Source organism: Condylostylus longicornis, unplaced genomic scaffold (assembly GCF_029603195.1).
Source record: "Condylostylus longicornis isolate FDR11 unplaced genomic scaffold, ASM2960319v2 ptg000005l, whole genome shotgun sequence".
Classification (NCBI taxonomy): domain Eukaryota; kingdom Metazoa; phylum Arthropoda; class Insecta; order Diptera; family Dolichopodidae; genus Condylostylus; species Condylostylus longicornis.
Window position 1 is genome coordinate 578,929 of NW_026577974.1, and position 25,572 is coordinate 604,500.

A 25,572-nucleotide genomic window follows, 5' to 3' on the forward strand; every position below is an offset into this window, starting at 1 on the left:
TTTTTATTTTTTACATTTGTGTTTTCTTTTCTGATAGTGGTTGTGATTATTTTACAATTCTTGTCTTAATTTTTGTATTAATTTTTATTCGTTTTTATTATTATGGTTATGATATAAAATTTCAATGAACAATCGTTATAAATTTATGACAAGGTCTTTTTGGTTTTCCATTTTTGAATTCTTTTTTTTTTTAAATTGGTTTTTTTCTGTATAAATTTTTATTTATATTATTTTTGTTCTTATCACTAAATTTTCGTTTTTTTTGTTCGTAATTTATAATATTTTGTTTATAGGTTTATGGATTCTTTTATTAAAATTTTTTTTGTAGTTCAAATTAAAAAAAATGTTTTGCACAATATTTTTATTGAATAACAACAAAAAAAGAGGGGAATTAATTCCAAGAAACATTAAAGTAAATGGAAGATTGGACAATAATTAAAATGGTTATTGTATTTTTAATTGGTGGAGGAAAATATTCTCATTCTTTATAGACAAAACCATCTTTCAATATTTTTTTGTTCAATTATTTGGTAAGAGAATTGCCTTAAAATAAATTATTCTTGTTTTTTAAATCATATTTTTAACAATTTGCGTTTGTGATGAAAGAGATAAAATTGTATAATAATAAAATAATGAAATATAGTAAAAATAAAAAATTGAAAACTCCGATTAAATTTTTCTGTTATTTTTAGTTAATGAGAGAAGATTCAAAAAAGTTCAGTGTTGTCTTTAGGACTTTCAACAAAGAACAATATTTGAAACTTTCAGATTAACTGAAATTGAAAATTGAGAAAGATTGAAAAATGAGTCAAAATTTTTTCGATCAATGGATTTCAACCAACAGCTTGCAATATTATTTATTTTATATATATATAAATATAATTTTGAAATATTAATGAGGATAATTGAAGCGCGAAACTGTTTTTGCTTTACTTTTTTTAATTAAGTCATTATAGTTTAACTTTTAGAAAAAAGATCGAGATTTTAGAAAAAAAAATTGAAGTACAATTTGGAGTCTTGTCATATTAATTTTTTAGAAAAGGAATCTTCTAATCTCTTTTAATTTTATGTGTTTTAAAGGTATATAAGCCTATAGTTATACTATAGTTACCAGTGACTAATCTATGTTCTATGCTAATCTAACTTAAAAAAATGTTTAGATTTAAAAATTATTTGAAATACAAAATTGAAATTTTTAAAATATTTTTGATTTTAATTCTTTTTTCAAGAAATTTTTCAAATTAATTTTAAATTGAAATCGTTAAAAACACTTTCAAACTAAAAAAAAGCATATTTGAATTCTACTTGGCTTTCAAAATGAATTTTAATTTTCTTTAGAATTTGAAAAATAAAATTTTTAAGAGTGAAATTTGTTAAAAAACTGAATTTGTACAAAAAAAAAAAATATGAATTAGGTGGAAAAATCAATTTAAATTTTAATGTTACCACATCCACTTGTAATAATTTTTCAGAGAATAATAAAACCTTATTCAATTATTTTTTTTCAATTTGTATATATTTTTTATGTATACCTATATCATTTGAATATATTTATGTATATTTTTTTTTTGAATTATAATTTGGAATTAATTATAAAAGCAAGCAAAAATAGTTTTATTTATTTTGTATTTATTTATATGACTTTTTTCACTTGTAATCATCTAATTTTAAAAATTTATTCGCATCACTCACAGAAAGCATATTTTTATTTTATTGATAATTTTAAGTTATTTTTTTTGGTTTTTTTTTTTACATTTGTTTTTATATAATAAAATTCATTTTTTATAATATATTTTTTGTATACATAATATGTACGTTATATAATAATGTGTGTAGGTATATATATATAATGTAATTAATACTTATGGAACTAATTAATAATTTTATTAACCAATATTTCATTAAAAAATTTAATAATTCTTTTTTTTTCTTTTGTTTTTGTTTTATGAAAAATACTACATAGATTTTTGTTTTTGTTTAATTTTTATAACATAAATTTGTACATTTATGATATATTATTTATATGTATATATGTACATATGTATGATATTAGGTCACTAATAATTAATGAAGTAAGTAAAATAATTATTTTAAATAAAAATTTTAAAAAATTAAAACAACCTTTTTATTTTGTTCTTTTACTTTGATTTTATTATTAATGTTATTGAATAATTTTAAGTAATTCTATTTTTAACAATATCATTAATGTTGCATACTTTCAGGCGCTTGCATGCTATTTGATTTACTTGAATATTGTACACTTATTTAAGTTATGAACATAATGCAATTTTAATTGTCTTTATTTAAAACCAATTAATAAAAAAGTATGAATTTTAAATGCGTTGATTGCTTAATTATATAAGAAAATGAAAAAGTTGAAATTTTAATGAAAAAAATTAAGTTAATTTTAATAAAGAAATTAAAAATTTTCGTAATATTTCTCTATCTGAAATAGAACTTTTCGTATTGTATAAGAATATGTAGGCATATAAAATAAATTTCTGTTAAATTAATATAAAATCTGTAGCAAAATTGTTTGCCTAATGATAGATGTCTTTTTTATGAAAATTAAATCAAATTAAAATTCATTAAAATAAATAAATAACATAAATTAAGTTTAATAAAATGAATCAATAGTATCTTTTTTTGATGCAAATTAACAATTTTTATTTTGAATCAACTGATATATTTCGGATATGTATGAATTTTTGAAAATGGTTACAATGTTCTTGGCAGTTCAAAATTTTTTCAATAAATTTCGTTTTATCGAAAAATAATGGAAACAAGAAATTTAATGCATCAAAAAAATTTTCATATTAAATATTATTAGTAAACAAAAGTTTTCTATAAAATTATTTTTAAATTTTATAATTTATTTAAATTTATGTACGTATATGTATGTAAGTATACATATATATATATATATATAGATATATATATATGTGAATAATATATTATGATATTTTAAATTTTATTCTTGAATTTAATTTATTTTTTTTGTCTTTAACAATTCATTTTTTTTTATAATAATTTGTAATATACAATATTGAAACAATAATCTAACCATCTATAAAATATATATGTCTAATTTCAACTGAATTTTAATTTTATCCTTAAATTTGATTTGAATTTATTTTAATTTTTTATTCTACATTTATTTATATATACTTATTTACAAATGGGTTATTGTTATTAACAACATCATTTTGTTGATATGATTTTTTTAGAACTAAAAATTACTGTACATAACGTTGCAATTAAAAAATTTGTAATTTACACTTTTTCAAAATAATCAATTGACATTTTTAATTTATATCTAAATTAAATTGAGAATAGAGGTTTTACATATAAAAGTTCAAAAATCAAAATTATTAAACAAATGTTGGCAATATTTGTGTTCACTTTTGTGTAGATAGGCAGGAAATTCTCAATAGAAAAAGGGTTTAAAATTAAATTGTAAATCTAAAATATTTTTACGTTTAATATGCTGAATAAAACCACAATTTGCTTTTGACAATTTGGGCAAATTGTCAAAATAAAAATTAAAGTAAAAGTAAAATTGCATGCCATTTATACAAATTTTAGGTACAGTGTTTGTAAAACTATTACAACTTTCCATTATTGAGATCGAATTAAATCCGATTGTCGTAAGATAAATTTATAACTGAATTCATAAAATTGAATTAAATCATAAATGAAAGTGGAAATTCTTTGCGCGTTCATTACAAACACGTTTCCGTAATTAAAAACCAATTATGTGTTTTAATTTTCCAGACAAATGATATTAAGATAGGCTAATACCATTTTTAAGCAAATTTTTAATAATTTTTTTTAATAATTTTAAGTGTGTTAATAAAATCTGTATAAAGAGTTCAAGTGGACATTCTTTATCAATTGGTTTCCTTTTTAATAATTATTTTATTAAAAATTATTTGTAAAATTACAAATACTTTATAACGCGAAAGAAATATATATTGAAAACAACGAGTAGAGTTTAACTTTCCATAATATAAAACCGATGCCTTTCTATACAAAAGCAATTTAACACTATATATAGAATAGTTTTTTTTTCTTAGCTTCAATCGTTGTAAAATAAAAAATTTCTGTAATTTAAGCATCATAAAAATTAAACAATTTAATATACACGTACAAAAGTTTTCATTTTTAAAGTTTAAGTTATTACAACAAAAAGTATAAGTGTAATGTAATAATGTTCTTGTATATATTTAATTTTATATTTTGATAATAATAAATTTTATGTACACGTCCACATATAATTTTTAATAGTAATATCTATAGTTTGTTTCCTTTGTTATTTATTTTCTTAATATATTAAATAAATTTATAAATAATTCTTTTGTCCCTTAATTTTAACTAAAAATATTTGATACTAAGTTACCCTTTGGGAATGATTTTTCATCTATTCACTCTTGATATTTTACTCAGTTTTATTGTTGTTCTCGTAGTTGTTGCTATATTTTGTTCTAAAATATTTGGTTTTGACATTTTTATACTTTCATTTAAATTATAACTTTTATTTATGCTGATATTTTTATTAATATTATTTTTGTTGAAAATATTTTTATCATTGATAATGATAATATTATTATGTTCATAAATACTAGTGTCGGTGGTAATGATAGTGTTGATATTATTATTTGAACACCTAGAAAAACTTCTAGAAGAATTATTAAATGTTTTATTTAAAAAGTGACTGTTGTCGCTGCTTTTAATGCTATTATATTCATTGAAATTTTCTTTTACTATTGAATTTGATAATAATAATGGTGTTGATATTGATGGTAATAATGATGATGTCGACATTGATATCCTTTTATTAGTATCTTTTTCTATAATTTTTTCTAACTTAAATGTTGAATTTATAGCTAATAATGATGTTTTTACTACATTTGATGATGTAGATGATGATGTAGTTGTTGAAGATGTTTGCGATGATAGGGAAGATGGCGATGATAGGAATGATGCTGATTTAAATAATGGTACCTCTGTTGATTTTATCATAAATGGTACTAATAAAATATTTTTTACTAAATTAACACTAATCAAATTTAATGCTAGCATTATGAAAATATGAAAATTCATTCGTATAAATTCTATTATCTTTATGATATGAAAATTTATTTTTTCACATAAAATAAATGATATTCTTTTTAATATTTGAATTAGAAATAATATAAAATCATCATCAATATTATCATTATCAATACAATATGTTGAAATAATTGTTGTAGAAGCAATGGGAGTGTTATGAATTTTGTCAAAAGTTGTTCTTGTGGTATCAACAGCAATAGAAGTAACATTTTTATATCCAACAATATTTACTTCAGTATCATTATTAATATTATTATTAATTATTTCAACTGAGAAAACGTTACGATATTCTTTACTATTGCAATAATAACCATCACAATTGTTATTTCTGGTTGATGCTGTCGTTGTTTGTTCGAAAGTATGTGCTGTTGGGTTAGGTGTTATAATAACATTTTCTTTAAATATATTTTGAGTTGTTTCCTTCTGTATTCCTTCAGCTTGTTTTTCTGTTTCTATTTCTTGTAATAAATTTTGTATTGTTTTGTTGTTCTGATGTTCAACAAATTTCTCAAGGTTATTTTTGTCATCAACAATATCATCATTATTATTATCAACAATATTATAATAGCTGTTGTTATCAGGTGATAGGATCAATATTGTTGATGATATCATATTTTTTCTTGATATAATTGTTGTTGATTTTAATGTTTTTATATCACCTAGCCACCAAAATGATGTTGTTATTAAGGATAACGTTGATGATTTAATACCATCGAAAGGTCGTCTTAACCAATAGAATGGTATAAAATGATAATGTGAATTTATAGAATATCCTGATGATGCTTTATTATGAAAAGCACCTGGGGGATGACGAACTGATGGCGGTTGATTTGAATCTCCTAGAATATTATTTTAAATATTTATTGCAAATAATATTCAAAAAGAGCAAAAAAACAAAAGAAAAGAACAAAAAAATATTATTTATGTGTTAAAAAAAGAAAAAGGTTAAATGATATTCATAAATTATTCCTTTGTTTAATAAACATCATAATATATGCGTATGTACGGTTGCTAGTGTGAGTGTATAACAAATAAATTTGTTAAATGAGAAAATATACAACTAAATAAAAACAAACAATTTACTTAAAAAATTTTTATTCGTACATAAAGAAATAAAAAATATAATAATATAAAGTGTGTTTATTAGAGTATATGGGGAAAGAGAGAGAAAAAGGACTAAAACATGATTATTAAAAAATATGCATGTTTGTATTATATGACTCCTATAATGTATTTATGTACATATATGTAGGTATTCACAACATATTGAATTACGTAATAGATGATTTTGGGTTATATTTTTTTTAGTTAGCCCTTGGCATGGAAAATTTTCATTAAGTGTTTCGTATGTAAAATATTTAAATTACATACATATAATATAAAAATTTTTGTTATAGTTTTATACAGCATGAGATATCAAAAGTAAAAATTACATATAGGGGTACATTAAGGCTACTGCCGAAAAGGATTAAAGCGAACGAAATGTTGAATTTATTATGAATTTTTGTTTCTCATTTTGAAAATATTTCATACATTTTTTTTTGTATGTTCCATTTTTCATAAATTAGATAAAGGATTAAATTTTCATAGCAAAGTGTTTTTTTCTTTTTTCATACAAATTATTGTTTTATGAGTTTTCGCAAAATTTTTCAATAAAAAAATTAAATTAAAAAAAAATTTTGATTAATTAATTATTTTGGTCATATCGGATTTGGAAATTCGTTTAAGCTAGATTTTTTTAGAGAAAAAAATTAAAATAGAAAATAAAATAAATAGAATTAATATAGGTACCACACAAGTGCTCCATAGGTGAGAATTGGTAACACAACCGCTGTACAACCAAATAACCATGCTCGGTTTCAATCCCCTCTACCTTCCAATCTATTTTCTTATAAGTACAGTGGGCCGTGAGAGCTATCCTTACTCTTTCCTTCACAATATCCTTTCTCTTTCCTTCAATCACAATTTTTTTATGCATTCTACGCAATACATATTGAAATCAAATATATATGATAATAATATCAAATATCAAAAAGACCTTTGAAAAGTTTGAATTTGTTTGAACTAATATTTGATTACTCGGAGAAGAATAAAGTGTTAAAAAAGTGTTTAAGAGATTTTGCTAGTAATTATTTTAATTCTTTGCTCTAAAATTATAATCGCTTTTAAAATTTTATTTAGAATTTGAAGTATTATTTTTAAGTATCAAAATTTACTCATTAATATTCGTATTTAAAATAATAAGCAGATATAGTTAGGTACTTAAAATTTCATATTGATATATTAGTATTAATTTACAACATATTAATTTGTATAATACCAAAGTACATCTGAATTATAATTGCTAAATTTAATTTTGAAAATTTTAGAGTTTTCCCAACACAATTAAAACTCATAAAATTTTTAGTATCATTAAAATTTTTTTAAGTAGGGCTAATTAATAATGAATGTAAAAATGTTTTCTTTTTTTGCTTTATCAATTATTTTGTACCAATGACTAAAGGGTTCAAATTTTTTGAAAACTATAAAAGTCGTAAAAAACACTGCAATGGTAAAAACTAAGCTAAATTTTGTTTTTAATAATGTTTCATATAAATAAGTTTTACGTATTGTTTTTTTTGCGTTAATTAATTAATGGTTCTGATTTAAGCAACCATTCAAATATTTATTTTATATATAGGTAACAGGTTAATACTCTCTAAAGTACTTTGCATTTTTTCATATTCATTTGAATTTTGAAAAGTGCATTTAATAGCACAACTTTTGATAGTGAAACTTTTCTCATTACTATCACGGTACTTCAATTCAAAAAACTAAAGAAAAATTAAAAAAAATTAAAAAATGAAAATAAAAACAGAAATATTAAAAGTTCGACGCAAAGAAGTGGTTTAAAAAGAAGCAGATATCTTTTTGAAAAAAACCACCAAAGTTTTGTGTGAAAAAGAAGAGTCATGAAATGAGCCAATAAAATGAACTTGACAAATGTGTTGAAGAAACAATTTGCATAGAGCAATGTCTTAAAAAACTTCACGTTTCATCCTAAAAGTCATAGGCGAAATATTCAGACAGACGAAATCACATTGAAGGAGAAATAATTTAAAAGTTTTTCCTATATAAATGGTAAATTGCTAAAAAATACTTTTCTTTTTCCTAAAATGAAAATTCACCACTATTAAAATTTTTCTTTGTTTTCGAAATATACATAATGGATTTTTTTTTGCCTTTCATACACACTCACTATAAAAGCAATTGAAGTTGATTATTAACGTTTTTCTCCAAAATATAAGAGCAGAGTGAAAAAGATTTTAAAGAGAGTAATGTTATTTTTAGCGAAAAAAGGAAAAGAAAACAAAAACAAAAAACAAGATTTTATTAATTTTATTAAAATATAAAAAAGATAAAAAAAATCATAATATAAAAATTTTACTATTAGAAAGTATGGGAAAAGCGGTTTTTAAAAATAACAAAAAAAAAAAAGAATTAAGAGGAAAAATCGTAACGGTAGAAAAACGAAAACAATTAAAAAAAACTTACCGCCATCTTTCCATTCTTCGAGACCATAGTCTGGTATCGCGTTTGGCTCAAATTTCCGGTTATGTGGTCGTTTCCCTGCTGCAAAATAAAAGTAAAAAGAACAGAACTTTTTTTCTTTGTTTTTTTTTTGGACTTTTTCTCTGACAAAAAGTTTAAAAGCCGTTTAATTTTAAAACATAAAATTCAAAAGAATAAAATAATAAAAATGAATTAAAAACAAAGTATTGAATAATTTTTAAAAAGCTGAAGAAAAAAAGCATAAAATCAATTGAAAAGTTTTGTAACTATCAAAACAAAAATTCTTTTTTTTTTTTTTCGAAAATAATATTAATAAAACGAAAATTTTTGCATAATTAGTAAGTCCGAACCTGAAAACATTTGTATATAAGTATATATGCATAAAAAAAACTTGAATAGGAATAAAGATAGGTAAGAACGCTTGTATGTTACCTAATAATTGGACTCGTTAATATTCGACTTTTTAAACATACCAAAAGCAATATTTTATCTTGTTAACACAATTTTCATAGTATTTAAAAACAAAGGTACATTTCCGGAAAAAAAATTTACTTGCTGGAAAAAGGAGAAGTACCTGGATAGTTAAAAAAAACAAAAGCCTAATATGCTAAAAGTTAAAAATAAATCAAATAGTGAAATGACTGTAAAAAATATTTCCCTGATATCGATTCGACAATGGAAAATTGCATATCAGAAAAAATAACATGGATAAAACAACTAGTTGTTAAACGAAGAAAGAAAAAAATGATAAATTTGTGATTTGTGATGGTTACAAAAATAATTGTTTTATATGAACACAAAGTTTGTTACAATTTTTCGAGCTGGATATTGAGAGAGCAAAGAAAGAAACAAAAATTTGCGGTAAAAAACTCTCTAATAATCGTCATCCGCATATTTCTCCTACGGTCTTAGAGCTTTATATAGACTTAATAAGAATATGAATGAAGTCTGAAAAATAAGAATGCGAAATATAAACGTCCAAGCATGAGGTTGTCTAAGCAAGTAAAATCCAAAAATGTTCAATCACAAGCACATACATTAAGGGCGAGAAGAGACTCTTAGACATCTAGGAAACTCTTGGAACGAGTGCAGAGACATTGTATTTGCATCATGGTGATTACGATTACGTGCCCAGCTGGATTACGTAATTTTGGACCTAACCCCTTCGCACCTTATTATTAGGATGGTTTTTGGCAGGTCCTCCGGATCTTTGGCAGGCCATGAAGCTTCTGGAAAATTATGAGCAGCCGCGTTTTAAAATGTTTACACAAATGGGCTAAAATAAGGAGGGGTCTTATCGAGTGAGTTACTAGCCAAGGCTAGCTTTGAAAAGTGAAGAGACTTGCAGATTCTTTGAGGGTTATGAGGAGACCTTAGTACCTCTTCTGAAAGAGGGTGTTGCTCTTGCTCAGAGGAAGAGGGTGTTGCTCTTGCTCAGAGGAAGAGGGTGTTGCTCTTGCTTTTGTTTTCACGAAGTGGAGTTGTTGTCTTCTGGGCCTTACTAGTTACTCGAGTTCGCAACTATTAAATATTTTAAAAAGAAATTTATAAGAATTCTCACAGGTAAAATTCTTGCAAGCATAAATTTCAAAATTTAACTTTGCAATTAAATGCAATCCTTACCACATTATTAAAATTTTACCTTAATTGTATTAATTAAAAGTTTACAAAACACCTTCATTTCCATGTATAGTAACAGGTACAATAATTTTTAAATTAACTTTAAATAAAATAATATAAAAGAAATTAAAAACAAAGTAAATAAAAAAAAGAAATATGTATTAAACAATTGCTTTTCGTAGTGTGAGTTGACAGCGTGATAATTGTGGTGACAGACTTTTCTTTCTAATTTAATTTTAACATTGTACTCTTTATGCAGAGCACTTAATATTTTCGTTAAAAATCAACAATATATTTGGTCTGCTCTTTAAATATTTAAGTAAATGAATTTCTGTGTTATGTTTTCTTTAAGTTTTGTGTTACAAATAAACGACCTACGAGATATAGTAAGAGTACAGAATGCAAGAAAAAATAATTCACTTTACAATTTTATTTTAAATACCAGTGTAGTAAGAAATATTAAGTATTAAAATAAGCTAGTGGAATAATACAATTTTGTGGTACAATAAAATTCTAAGCGACGAAGAAAAAAAAATTGTGGCGATTGTTAATGTGCCTGCCGTTGTAAGAATTTAAAGAAAAAGAAAGAAAAGGAGAGAAAAATTCAATGTGGGGAAGGATATTAACATTTTTTGGATAACTTTTTCAATATAAGATTCTTTTTTCCTTCATTTTTCTCCTATATTATACTGTGTAACTTTGAAAAAAAAATTAACAAGAAAATTAAACAAGAATTTCAGAAAATAATAGCAAAGAAAAACGAGTTATACATATAGAAAATTATTTTAAATTACCCACCTAAAGTACGATTGAACATTGTGCTATCACCGGATGCAATTGCTGTTGTTGGCGTTGGTATTTCTATGAAAGAAATGTAAAAGAGGAAAAAAATATGAATTAAAATTTGTAACAAAATATAAAAAATATTCTTTGTTCTTCTTTCTTTTTTCATACTAATTGCAATTAAATTAATTGTTATTACACCCGTTATAAAATAATGTTAGTATTTTAGAAAATGGGTGGTTGATACTTTTTTAAAATACTTTTTTTTTCTATGAAATATTTTAATAAAAAAAAAATCAACTACAAATTTTTTGTTTATTTTATGTCTTTATGGTTCATTATACTTTAAAAATTCATTGGAATAGTAAAAAATAGTAAGAAATTTGGGTTCTTATGAAAAAGAATGTTATAAATATTTAATTATTACCATCTAATTTAATGATTCCATCGGTTTCCCCAAGTGAATTTTTTGCAACGCATCTGTATGAACCGAAGTCATTTGGTCCCACATTACGTATTTTTAATTTCATAAATTTTTGATAACCTCGTGTTAACGATGTCGTCTCAAATTTATCACCAGCTCTCGATGTATCTAGCAATAAAATTAATAAAATAACATTAATTTAATGATACATATCCTATTCTGAAAATGTTAAAATATACCAACTGAAAAATTTATAAAAATTACTATTATTTATTTAAATTTGTAATATTCATTTCGAATTTTTAGGGTGGCAGAGAGCGCAGAGACCTTTTTAGGAGGCAGCATTAACCGCAAAAAGGCATATTTTGGCGTCAAAGAATAAAGAACAAACTAGATAGAGGTCAAGAGCCAATATGTACCCAAATACTAAAGATAATTTAAAGATAAATGGATATGGAATATAGATTGACTACATTCTAAGGCAACCAGCAACATCAATTATGCGCTGAGCTTTGGAAAGATGAGATTTAGAATAGGAAATTTGCCCAAGTTTAGTTTTAAAGTCATATTCTAATATATTCAAACTTTAATTTTAAAGTCATATTCTAATACTTATATTCTAAAAATAATTCGGACGGTACGGGAATAAAATAACCGAAAGATAAGAGATTTTAACTTCACCTTCTTCAAATCTAAATATTCTTTTAAAATTCCTTTAAACTTGACCATTATGAATTCATTGGTTTTTGCTTTTGTGATTTTTAAGGAAATCAAATTTTCAAATTGATTTTTATTCATTTTATCCTCTTACAAAATAATGAAATTCAATGGAGAAACCTTAAATTTTTGCCTAAGCAAATATTCTTATTGATAAAAACCATTTCTAAAATTCAAGATTTCCCTAATATAAATTCAAAAAACTCTCTTCTCAATTTAAAATTCAGGTTTCGTTTTCTTGTTTTTTTTGATTATGATTTGAAATAATTTTTTTAATTTCAGAAAATCATAGTGTATATGATCCTACGTTGTTAGATAAATCTTTTTAACAGAATTTTGGTAAAGGTTATTCAAACCAAATTTTCCAGTCTTAAATTTCAATCATGAAAACAGTTAAAGTTGAATGCAATAAAAATTCATTTGTACTGCCACATATGAAAATGTAATAAGAAATCTTTAAATATACAATTTGAATTTTTTACTTTTATCATGTTTAGGAGGCATTGTATATAAAAACTTGAAGTCATGTGTAAAAAACACGCAAAATATTTTGTATTGTTTTTTCAAGAAGGGAAAGTTTTCTAAAAGTAAATTACGGTTGGCCCTACTAGACAAATGATTGTAGAAATGTACTAAAAATTATGTTTCTAATGGGAAACTAATTAAGGCATACTTTCCTATTCAATTAACCTTTTGCTCAATAATTCAAAATGTTTCATCAACAAAGTCAAAGATCATTGCCATAAAAATCAGAAGAACATTAGTTTTCTTTTATTTTTTTTTTCATAAAACAAAATACATTAATACCACACCATTTATTACATTGCTTATAATATTTAGTCACCTTTACAGCAATTGAATTCAATGAAAATAAAGTAAAAAGTTCTTGCTTTTCCTGTATATCAATGGGTTTCGAAAATGGGAAAACAAAGTATGTATAAAACCCTGTTATTCATTCCTTTATTAACCAAAAAATAAAATCACATACAAAAAAATCTTGTTTTACTCGATTTTTCAAATGTCTGGTTTTTTAATGTATTACAACCCTTTTTGTATGTACGTCACAAAATTTACATAAAATATTCAATCATGTGTACATTGCCGTTGCCTTAAACTTCTTAGCATTGAAATTCACAATAGAAATAAAGAACAACATATTTGAAAGTGTAGGACAGATACAAGTGAAATGAAAGAGAGGAAAAATAAGAAAAAAAAATATTGAATAAAAAAGCAAACCCCTTCAAATTGTAATTTATGCACATAATATATATGTAATAACCAAAAAACTCCCATTTCGAAGGACATTAAGACTAAAGAACAAGAATAACACAATAAATATTGCCTTCTTTTTCTTAAATTTTACAAAAAGTTCACATATTTCCATATAAAACCATTAAAATCAAGAAAACAATATTGTAGAATTTTCAAATGCAAGGTACATTATGGGAAAGAATCTCATATTTTAAGTAGGAAATCTTTACGAATAATTTAAAGTCTCGACATACATATTAAACGTACCTGAATTGTATCTTCTATATAGAAATAACAAGGATAATCACATAAGGGACTTATACAGTTATAAATTTTATTCAAAAGTTTTTAAGCGAAACAAAGTCAAAAAAGCCAAAAAATACAAAAAATTGTTTTTTGTCTTTGGAAATACATAGTAAAAATCGTAAATACGTGACGTCATTTGTCAAAAGTTAAACAAATTTTCAAAATGATGTTACAGTAAAAAAAGAAAAAAAAAAGGACATTGCAAATACGATTTATATTCTGTTTTGCATGGGAATAAGGAAGAAGGATAATATCAAATAGTTTCCTTTTTTATTTCTGTACTTTACTAAAAGGTTAGGATTTTTGTTATAGTTTATAACCAATGTTGATAATGGTATAATAATGGTTGGTTGGTGGGTCGTTTCTGCTTTTTTTTGTTTATTTTTTGGTTTTTATAATATGGTTTCGTCTAAGTTAATATTTAAAAATTTAAATTAAATGTTATATAAAATCTTGTTATTTTGATTTTGTTTTGGTTAACGAATAGTTTTTAAAGGACAATTTAAAAAAAGGGATATGATTATTTTTTATTGTTAACTATCATGATATATTTACAATAGTAATTTTCCCAAAAGTTTACAAAATAAAAACTTTTAAATTTAATTTTTATTGTAAACAAAAATTTCTTTTACTATGCTTGTTAATCCTTTTTTTTTATTTAAATTTTTAAAGAAAATTATTTAAATATTTGTTTAACTTTTTTATAACAGTGGTGAATAACTTAAAATTATAATTTATAGTATTGTTTGAACACTATTAAAGCATCACTAAAGTTAATCTTAACAATAAAAAATGACTTAAAATTGTAAAAATGAATTAAATCAATCAGAAAACGTGCATCCCGCAGTAAGAATAATTTTAAAATATAATTTTAATTTTATATATTTGTAATTAACTTTTAGTAAGATTTGTTCAACAATTAAACAACCGTGGTAGACGCTATTAACAGGTTTTTGATCTAGTCGTAGATTATGTATTACGATTTTATGCTTTGGCATCCAGCTTTTCTTCAGTGATCGTCATATCACTATCCTTCTTAATTAAAAAAAAAGAAAATGTTACATTCCCCTCTATTATGTATATCGGTATCGGCCGATAAACGATAATTTATCGGCAAAATTTTGTGTTTGTATTACCAACATTGTTTATCGGTAAATTTTATCGGAGTCGGGAAAGCTTTTTTTCCTGTATAGGAAACGTATTAGCTGGTATTATGAAAACGATAAATTGTCGGATTTTCACCGATTTAAAAGCGGGTACAAATTTTTAGACGACAGATTTTTTTTTTTGTAAAATCTTCATTTTATCAAGGAAACTGGTGTAATTAATTGCTTTTTTAAAATGTAAGCATTTTTTCTAAATTATTTTCTTTCAAAATGTTATTCATATATTTTATTTAGGAGTAAAATCGTAAGCAACAAAAAACAAATTGCGCGGTTAGTAGAAAAAATGGAAGAGGACTTAAACCTGGCAAGGAATGATAATCTGAAATTCTGGATAAACCTAAAAAATGTGTACATATTATATAAATAATAAAATAAAATAGGTACCTAAACATACATTTTGTTGTCTAAATCCAATGGATTAGTTGAATCTCTTATATGTCGTCTTTGAATAGCTTGCGTTTCTTCACTTTCAAAATATAATGCACGCGACATTTTCCCGATATATGTATATTTTTATTTTACAAATTTAACAGAAAATAATTTGCTTACAACAACTTTTTAGCACATCAAAGCCAAATTCAAAATAGTTTTAAAAATTTTTTGAAAATAACTTTTGAAAGAAAACAAATGTCATTAGAAAAAAAACTTTTTCTCCAATTTACAAAAACAAAAATTTGTATGAAAAAGCTTCTTTTAATCGGTTGAAATATTTTTATCGGTATCGGTTCATAATACAGAAGAAACTTAAAACCGATTAGAACTGCCGATAATATATCGGCCGATACCGATGTTCATAATAGAGGGGATTGACAAATTTGGAAATCACTGCCCTAAAAAGAAACAAGAAATTTTTTACACAGTCTTAGACTAACCTTTGGATAGTACAAAGCAATTTTATATTTATTTTGAGTTTAATTTAACTAATTTGTTCTGCACATTTTCTTCAAATAAATTTGTAACCTTTTTTGGTTTGAAGGAGAAATCTTATAAATTGCGATATAAGATAAAACAAACTGAGCAATGCTGCCTTTGGGTAGCGCAAATTCCTTTCAGCTGCTAATGGAAGAAGAATCTACAAAAAAAAAACGTAAAAAAGCTAAAAGCAATTCATCGTCCACATCAGTCATAACCTCAAATGCAATTTTTTCGCAAAATGATGGCAAAAGATTCCTTAATATTAGTTCTACTGACGATAACAAACCTCTCAGAAAGTACAATAAGTTCCTAATCAATAAATACCTAGAGGGGATCTACCCCAAATTCAAAGCTTCATGGAATAGAACTGATAACATTATACTGGAAGTTGAAAACAAGCGAATTGCTGATATTTTTCTAAGGCAGGAGAAACTAGGCAATATTGACGTTAAAGTTGAATTAAATAAAGCTCTTAGCCAATCTAAAGGTTTAATTTTTGATCGTGATCTGATACACGTCAGCCAGGAGGAAATTCTTGCCAATTTAAAGGAAAAAAATCCAATAATTTCCGAAGTTTTTAAGCTATCAAAGTTACAAGGCTCAGAACGTGTATTCACTGGAGTTCTTATAATAACTTTTGACACAATCCAAGTACCAGAATATGTTAAAAGTGGTTTTACGATTCACTCTGTGAGGAAATGGTATCCTAATCCAATGAGATGCAGAAAATGCCAGAAACTAGGACATCCACAAAAATATTGTAAAAGCTCGCCAAGATGTGCAGATTGTGGCATCGAAAGACCAGAAGGAGACACCAATCATTCCCAAGAATGCAAATTTTTTAATTGTGTCAACTGTGACGGTGCTAATCATAGTGCAGCTTCAAATTCATGTCCATCCTACCTAAAAGAAAAAGAAGTTTTAAAAATAAAAACAGATTTGCACTGCACAAAACGCGAGGCTTACATCCAATACAAAAAAAATTTTAATAATAATTGTCAGCTGTCACATGAAAGTCAATGCCAAACTTTTTCTCAAATTCTACAAAATCAAAACACACCAACATTCACAATCCCAACTCAAAATAATTCAGACAATCATACATTCAAAAAATTAAAATCACCAAATGAAGTAATTCAAAATTCTACAAGAAGTCATTCACAATTAACACATTCGATTCAAAATATTATTCAACAAACAAAATCTACACAAAACAATCATCCAGGACAACAACCATCTACACATATAAATAGCACAACGGTAACTAGTGGAACTAATAAAAATGATCATAAATCAAGTAAAGATACTAATATGATAAGCAGCAGTAGTAATGTAAATAATAACAATAGTAGTGTAAACAAAACCAGTAATCAGAATACTAACAATGTAAATATTAATAATATAGAATTAAATTCAAATTTTACTAAATTTATTAGCGCAAGTGGAACAAGTGAAATGCAGTGTTGCCACGAAACTGAAAACATATATGATGTTGCTTCAACATCAAGCAGTAATGTAGGAAATTTTATAAGTAAAAATTTAGATAATTTTAGTGAGATAAATGCGTTGGATAACGATATTCAGCCTTCTCGTTTCGAAGGTTGGAAAGGAAGCTCCTAGTCCTAGAACTTTACTTAGTCTAATATTTAAGATTTAATAAACAAATTTGTAATTTAAAACATAGAAAATATGGAGCGGAATATTAGTAATATTTCTAGAAAATATAGTTTAATGCAATGGAATATTCAGGGTTATCACACTAATAAAGGATATTTAGAACTACTAATTAGGGAATATAGACCGTTGGTCATTGCTTTGCAGGAAACGCATGTTCCTGAGTCCTTGGTTCCTTTGGAGTGTGGGAATTATAACTGTATTTTTTCAGGTAACAATTCTAATTCATCTTTTGGAGGTACGGCTTTTCTTGTTGATAAGGGTTTGAACTACGAAATAATAGATTTAAGTACAAATATTCAGGCCGTTGCAATAAAAGTTTTTTTCCCCAGTCACGTGGGGCCAATTTCAATAGTTAATTTGTATCTCGAGCAAGATAACGTTTTTTCAAGGCAAGATTTTGCAGATTTAGAGTCCCTTCTTCGCGGTCCATTTATAATTTTGGGTGACTTCAATGCCCGCAATGTATTGTGGGGCGATGTTATTACAAATAGCAGGGGTAAAGTGATAGAGGAATGGATTGAGGGTAGCGATAACTTGTACATGCTTAACGATGGCTCACCAACCTTATTTAGTACGCGTGGCACTTTTACTTGCATAGACCTGACGATATGTTCCACTGATATTGCTACGAAGTTTTTCTGGTGTAGTGTGCCAAACCCAAAGGGTAGTGATCACTTTGCTATATTTCTATACTCGGATGTTAGTAAGGCTGAATACAAGTGTAGGGCTAGGTTTGTTGAAGCCACGGCGGATTGGTCAAGATTTTCGGTGAAACTTGACGAGTTCTTGGCTCTCAAACCTAAGTCTTTTAATATCAATAAGGAAGCGGCGACCCTATTAAGGAGTGTTAGATTTGCTTGTAGTTGTTCCATGAAACTCTCGGCCCCTCCTAAAAAACGTAGACCCCCATGGCTCAACAATCGAATAGGCAAATTATTAAAGGAAAGGGATAAAATGTGGAAAAACTATAAGAGGGATCCAAATCGAGAAAAGTTGGTCAGGGTTCGCAGAATGAACGCAATTTTAAGAAGAGAAATAAGGCAGGCAAGGGCCAAATTGTGGCAGGATTTTGCGAATAGCATTGGAAATGATGATGTTAATTTTTGGAGCAGAGCTATGTGTATTTTGGGTCGTAAAAATTCGGCAACACTTGCCATGAGACATGATCCTTTGGGTCCTCTGGTTATTGATTCTAAAAGCAATGCAGATTTCCTTGCTGATATGTGCTCGAAGTATTCGTGTGGGGTTGGAGAACGCCTTTCTGGAGATCATCCTTTTGAGGTGTCTGGTTTAGCAGAGACTTTTGACCTGTTCAATGAGGAAATAACATTAGGTGAATTTGAAAATGTTCTGCATAACTATAGGGGAACTACGCCAGGTTTAGATGGAGTTACGTATGGTATGCTTAGACATACCACGGAAAACTTTAGAAACCGACTTGTTGCGTTATATAATGACATTTATAGTTCGGGTAACTTTCCACAGGCTTGGAAAGTTGCCGAGCTGATTCCCATCCCGAAGGGCTCGGGAAATCCTAACGATCCTCAAAACTATAGGTTTATATCCCTGCTGTCAACTTTGTCAAAAATCTTAGAAAAAATCATAGGCAACAGATTAAGCTACATTTTAGAAAGAAAATTATCAAGTAGAATACATGCTTATAGGCCTAATAGAAGTACAAACACCCTCCTACACACTTTGGAATTTGATCTCTCTATGGCATTACACATGGGCGAGCACGCTACTGCAGTTTCCTGCGATATAGAAAGGGCATACGACAGGGTGGCTAAGCACATAATTTTGAGGCAACTCATTGAGTGGGAAATTGGTGCCAAAATGACCAGAACGATTGTAAGCTTTTTGACAAATAGAAGGATCGTCATGAGAGTAAATGGTGTTCATTCGGGTGTTAGAAACCTTTTTAGAGGGATACCTCAGGGATCACCTCTATCTGTGCATCTGTTCAATGTTTTTATAGCGTCGTTACCTAGGACCCTGCAGCAAGTCCAGGGCATTAATGTCTTAATATATGCGGACAATGTGCTAATATATGCTGTTGGTAAGGATAACAAAATCGATGAAAGGCTACAGCGTGCATTGAATCTGTTAAAGGATTGGGGCGATTTACGTGCCGTTAGGTTCCCTATAAACAAGTTGGAGGGCATCCATATATGCAGAAGAAGAAGCTGTCTCCCGAGATCTTTGACATATGAGGGATGTAGGGTTCCATTCAAGAATGAAATCTCCCTACTAGGTTTAGGGTTTACAAGGAGATTAAATTATGAACCTCATGTTAACCGACTGGTCCAAAAATTAAAGAAAACTAACAACCTGTTAAAGTTAATTTTTCGAAATAGATTTGGCCCTTCTTTGGAAGTGGCACTCCAGATTGCCAGAGGCTTGCAAATCGGTAAAATTGATTATGCAATCTCGATTTATGGTTTTTGTACTCAAACTCAAATATCTAGGATCCAGGTGCAATTGAATCTAGCTGTTCGGTTGGCGTTGGGGGCCTTGAGAACGACAAACGTCGATGCGTTAATGGTTGAGTCGGGTTTTCCGACCTTTACCGAAAGGAGAGATTTTTTATCTTGTAGGTTTGTTCATGAACAATTTGGTGACAGGAGTAGACCTTTGAATAGGGTAGTCGCGGCGCTGTATAAAAATGATATAGTGGTACCCCATAAGTCCTCGCTTGCCAGAGCTATACAATTATCTACAAGTGCGGGAATAGTCTTCGAGAATTCTTTGCCAAACACACACAATTTTAGGCCTTGGTCCTTTGATTCAATACAGGAACTTACCGATACGTCGTTATCTCGTTTTTCAAAGTCTAGCACGAGCGCTCATAGTTACAACCAGCATTTTTTGGCACTCATAGAATCGAATCCTAATTCATATAGGGTATACACGGATGCTTCTAAAACTACGGAGGGGGTAGCTTACGCTGTAGTTGATGAACGAAAATTGTTAATTAGGAAAAATATGGCACCAAACGTTGAGATTTACAATGCGGAAATCGCTGCCTTGTACGAGGCACTGCTGTACTGTAATGGGCTCGATCACGAATCTATAATAATATTCTCAGATAGTCTGTCCGCTCTGAATGCAATCAGGAACTTTAGAAATAGACAGCCAATCATTCGAGCGATTCGTAATATTATCGTTTCTCACACTAAAAGAATTAGAATAGTATGGATACCGGGTCATTGCAATATAAGTGGGAATGTTTTTGCGGATAGGGAGGCCAGGTCTGCCATAGGTAGTCCTTGCGTCAATAGATCTATTTATTTTCGATCAACTAAGGCAAAAGAAATTAGAAACTACATAGATACCAAAAGGCAGGAGAGCTGGTGCATCTCTGGTAGCTTTCTTAGATGCCATTGGCCGCGCGCTGCTCCTCCGGTATACAAGATAGGTAATAGATTTGTAGAAACAAAAATTTGTAGATTGCGTCTGGGTCACACGCTGTTTACGAAGAAATATCTATTTGAAAATACTAGTGCGCCAACTTGTTCCTTTTGTGGCAATATTTTAAATGTTAAACATATTTTTATGGAATGCTCTGTTGTTAGGGATTATTTGGAGTCCTGCTCTAAAGAGTTCTATGAAATTTTGCTTCCAATAACCGAGAATATAAACTTTATTAAGAGTATTTGTGACCTATTTAATATGTGGAATTTGATTTAATTAATCTTGTTAAGAAGTATATAAAGGTCATAATGCACAAAAAAGTAAAATGAAAAATATTAAAATTGTAAACTAACGTAGTATTAAGTCAATAACATAAGTATTAAGATAAATTAATTTTCTAAGCCCATAATGGCCCTGGCAGCCGAGGGTGTTGATAATATTATTATAATTTATTATATAATGTTATATAAAATAAATAAATAAATAAATAAAATTTTAATAGTTTGATAGGTATACATAGACTGTATATAAAAGCAGAATTTTCAGTTGTTGAAGGGAAAAGTGCTACAATACAAACCATTGGTTTGACCCAACTTTATTAAGATATCAAAAGATTTTGCAAGTGTTTGTAAAACTAATTTTAACTATTTATAAATTAAAAAAAATTTTTGTAAGCGTTTAAACTGCAATTTTATAATTTACAAATTATTTGGAATTAATCTTTTTTGATCCTTATCATTTTCAGATTTTTTAAAATATATGCTTTGTAAAAAGAAGGATATTTCTTTTCATTATGCATTTGGATGCATGTACTTGAGTGCGACGTAGGTTCAATTTAATGTGTTTTTTATGTAAAATGTAACTAAATTAATGATGTGGTTTTTTGGTACATACTAGAATTTTCATGTCAATACAAACTCGTTTTATTATTTTTTACACAGCATGTATTCTTTTATTATATTTATATATAATACACACATTGTAATATTATACTGAATTTGTAGTCGTGTAGCTATTATCGGGAACTATTTATAAAATTTTTGTAAATGTAGAATTGTTCAAGTAATTTTGATTTTAAAATTTCATTTTATTATATATCATGCTTTCGAGAAATATTTCAATATACATACCTACTTATTTACTAATTCTGTATAATGCACATGGACGCTATTATATATGAAAGTGTAAATAAGAATTTAGAAGACTGATAATTGAATTACTGATTTTACTCCCCTTTGGGTCAGCTTTGAAATTATGTACATAATATATACAGTAACGGATTGGTCATAACAGTAACGGATTTGGCTGTTATAATAGAAAAAAATGTGAGAAAGCGAGAATATGTTCCTCAATGTTTCGCTAACTTACAATTGTTTTTGTTTTTGACTTTTAATATAAAATTTAATTAACTTAACCCGTCATTATTGAAGCACATATGCTATGTATGTAAATAAATTAAGACAAAAACACTAATTTGATATTATCAAATCGAAATCATTGAAAATTAATATGTAAAGCGAATTTTTATACGAATTTAGCATGAACGATGGTAATTTTCATTGTTTGAATATTTCGTTCTAAATCATTTGAAACTTTACGTTTTTAGGTTAACTAACCGATTTTATTTATTTTTGTGTATTTTTATTTACTTTTATTTCGTATTTTAAAAACAATCATTATGTATATTTTGTCTGTATATGTTTACAAACATATGCGACATATGTATATATTTATATTACATAAAACATGTAAACAATGTAATTTAGTGTTGTTAATAACCGAAAAAAAATGTTTTGTCAATAATTTTAATTTCGTCATATAAAAATATTTTCAAATATATTTTTTGTATTATTGCTCTTAATTTCAGGAAGAAATGGTTAGTTTTTTCTTTATTTTTATTATTAAATATTTTTATTCACATTTGTATGTAGTGTGTAGGGTACGTGTTTGTGTTAGTTTAGAGTTTAACCATTATCAAAAAAAAAAAAAAAGAATAAAACCAATGAGATAAGCAAAACATTAAAACAAAAGTTGCGTGCAAAAAAAAATTTTTTTTTTAAACTCTTTTTTTTTTCCCTGTTGTATTGGAAATACAAAAATAAACGCCTACTACCACTATAGGTTTAATGAATTTCAGCGGGGTTTGGAAAATTAAACAGAAGAAAGAAAAAACCACATTCACGTAACGGTATAAAATAATAAAGAAAAACCTTAAATAGTAGCAATTTTTGGTGATATTGCGTGGTTCAAAAATTTATTGTTGTTGATCCCCATCATCTTACCTTCCAAAAAAAAATAAAAAAAAGTGGGAAAACTGACGTAAGGAAAAATTAAACTTTTTGTCTGCAACATAAGAAAAATTTTTTGTTGTTCTTTTATTTATCCACAAAGAAATATTAATTCTAATACCTTTACCGTATTAAAAGAACCAAAACTATATAGTGGATAAGATGTGAAGAAGTTCACATTATGTAAAATATAGCTTCTGCATATCTAGTATATAGACATGATATGTATGTATGTAATGAAGAGTGCTTGCTTATATTAACTAAATTGTAATAAAAATAGCATACATGAGGTGTAAGCTTAATTTAGGTATACATATATAAGTATGATTTTCTGAAAAAAAATGAACATTCTATAAAAATAAATTTCTAAAATTATTTTTGATTATTGAGTTTTTTTTAGTTAAAATCAAATATTGACAATAAAATAGAATATGAAAAGAAATTTTTTTTTTTAAATGAAAATGTTCATTAATAGCCCTAAATTACCTATAAAAAAATGAGGTTATTGAAGGAAAATGTGTTTAAACCCTTCCTAAAAATTTTGGTTTTTCTTTATTTTTTTTATTTATATTAAATATAATTTTATCCATTATTATGAAAAAACCTAGCAGGGTTAAATTTATTACAATAACAATTCTAGACCGTATTAAATATTTACATTTTTTACATCTATATTAGGCATAAGTCAAGATTTATGCTATAGAAAATAAATTTAATGTCATTTATACATACATACATAGATAGAAATTGATTTTATGTAGGTATAGTTATTTATTGGCGTTGTCACGAATTATATTTTCTAAAATACTTTTTGTTTTTATAATAAAAATATCGTTATTTTTACAATAAAAATTTTTATATATTTGAACGTTTTTGAAAGTATATTTTTGAAAGTGTGCGTTGGTTGTGAAAAATTAAAAATGTGAAGTTTAAGTCGTATAAAATTACAATTTTTGAAAAGCTGTGAACACAATTTTTAGTTAAATTATATGACACGAGGCAGCGATTCCTAATGTTTATATGACCTAAATACTGAGATAATCTAATAAATTAACTTTAATGTAATTAAATGCAGCATCATCCACTAAATATCACTCAAAATTTTAAATTATCAAAGCACACTCTTAAAGATAAAATTTTATTTAAAAATCTCGAAAATTATAGGAAATGTTGATATAAAAATAATAGAAATAAAAATAACTTTCTTATACAATAATATGAACTAAACATGTATAAAAACGAGCATAACAAACATGAAAACTGACAAGAAAGAATCACTTATATTTGCAAAAGTATACACAACAACTTTAATATATAAAGACATGACTAAGTTAGTGTTAAATCAAATTATTATCCTAGGAATACGTTAGGGAATAATAAACAGGAAAGAAAAAACGAAAAGAAAAGAAAAAATAAATAAATAAATTCACTCTTTTGCCCTCTTAACAAGAATAAAATCAGACAAAAAGGCAGCGATTACGAAGATGCCATTGACGCGTTTATATAGTAAAAACAATCAAAAAGTAAACAACAAAAGCTGCAAAAAATCAAAACGGATTTCTTCTTAAAAACGTTAGAACTGAATTCCATATGAAAACAATAGTTAGTCACTGATTTATTTCTTTGTTAGAATACGAATGAATATTATAATGTCTATATAGTTTTATAGGCAAAATTTTGATGAGTCAGATGTGAGTAAAATTTAATGCTAATGCTAAAAACGTGGAAAAAATCTTATAAATATCAAAATATTTAAGAATTTATTCATATATATTTTGTAAAATAATTTCATGAATAATTTATCACATGTTTGAAGATTTTTTCTTTCAGCCCCTGATATTCCGTTATTTGTTAAATTTCATGCATTTTTATAAGTCTATTTAAAGTATTTAACAAAATTTACAGAATATTTGAATATTTGAACATATTACAATGTGGAATAAAGTTTGAAACCCGGCGTAATATTCATTTACCCGCAAGGTAATACTCATTTAAACTGCAAGCGACGTAAGCATTCAGTTCCATAGCGGTTTTTTGGCGACTATAAAAAAGTGAAAACCTGCATTGTGTGGAAGGACACTACGAAAACGATCATGAATTTCAACTGAATTAACAAATTGTTTCAAATATTGGGTCTTTTACAGTATTGATTTAATGAAAATTTCAAAATCCCATCTTCTCTATTCAACAGTTTTACTCTATTAATATTAAACTATCCTATTTTATAATCAAATGTCTAATGTTAAAATGTTCGTAAATTCTCTATAGATTTTTTGCTTTTTTATATCTTAACGGTAAAATTTTAATTGGCCTAAATTGAATTTTTATAAAAGAAGAGATCAGATAA

General features: G+C 26.4%; 1 protein-coding gene across 3 annotated transcripts in view; it reads right to left on the reverse strand.

Moving 5' to 3' along the window:
• Nucleotides 1–3,518: 3,518 nt before the first annotated feature.
• The window catches only part of LOC129615651 (uncharacterized), a 63,118-nt gene continuing 41,064 nt past the window's right edge, over nt 3,519–25,572 (reverse strand). Inside the window, exons 8-11 of one of the 3 annotated variants that reach the window (XM_055530974.1) lie at nt 11,495–11,659; nt 11,083–11,145; nt 8,647–8,721; nt 3,519–5,951 (exon numbers count right to left, since the gene is read on the reverse strand). In XM_055530974.1, the coding sequence (XP_055386949.1) occupies nt 4,417–5,951; nt 8,647–8,721; nt 11,083–11,145; nt 11,495–11,659 (1,838 nt within the window). In that variant the 3' untranslated portion in view covers nt 3,519–4,416. Of the gene's footprint in view, nt 5,952–8,646; nt 8,725–11,082; nt 11,146–11,494; nt 11,660–25,572 lie in introns of all 3 variants that reach the window. The other 2 variants (XM_055530969.1, XM_055530980.1) reach the window with 2 other exon arrangements.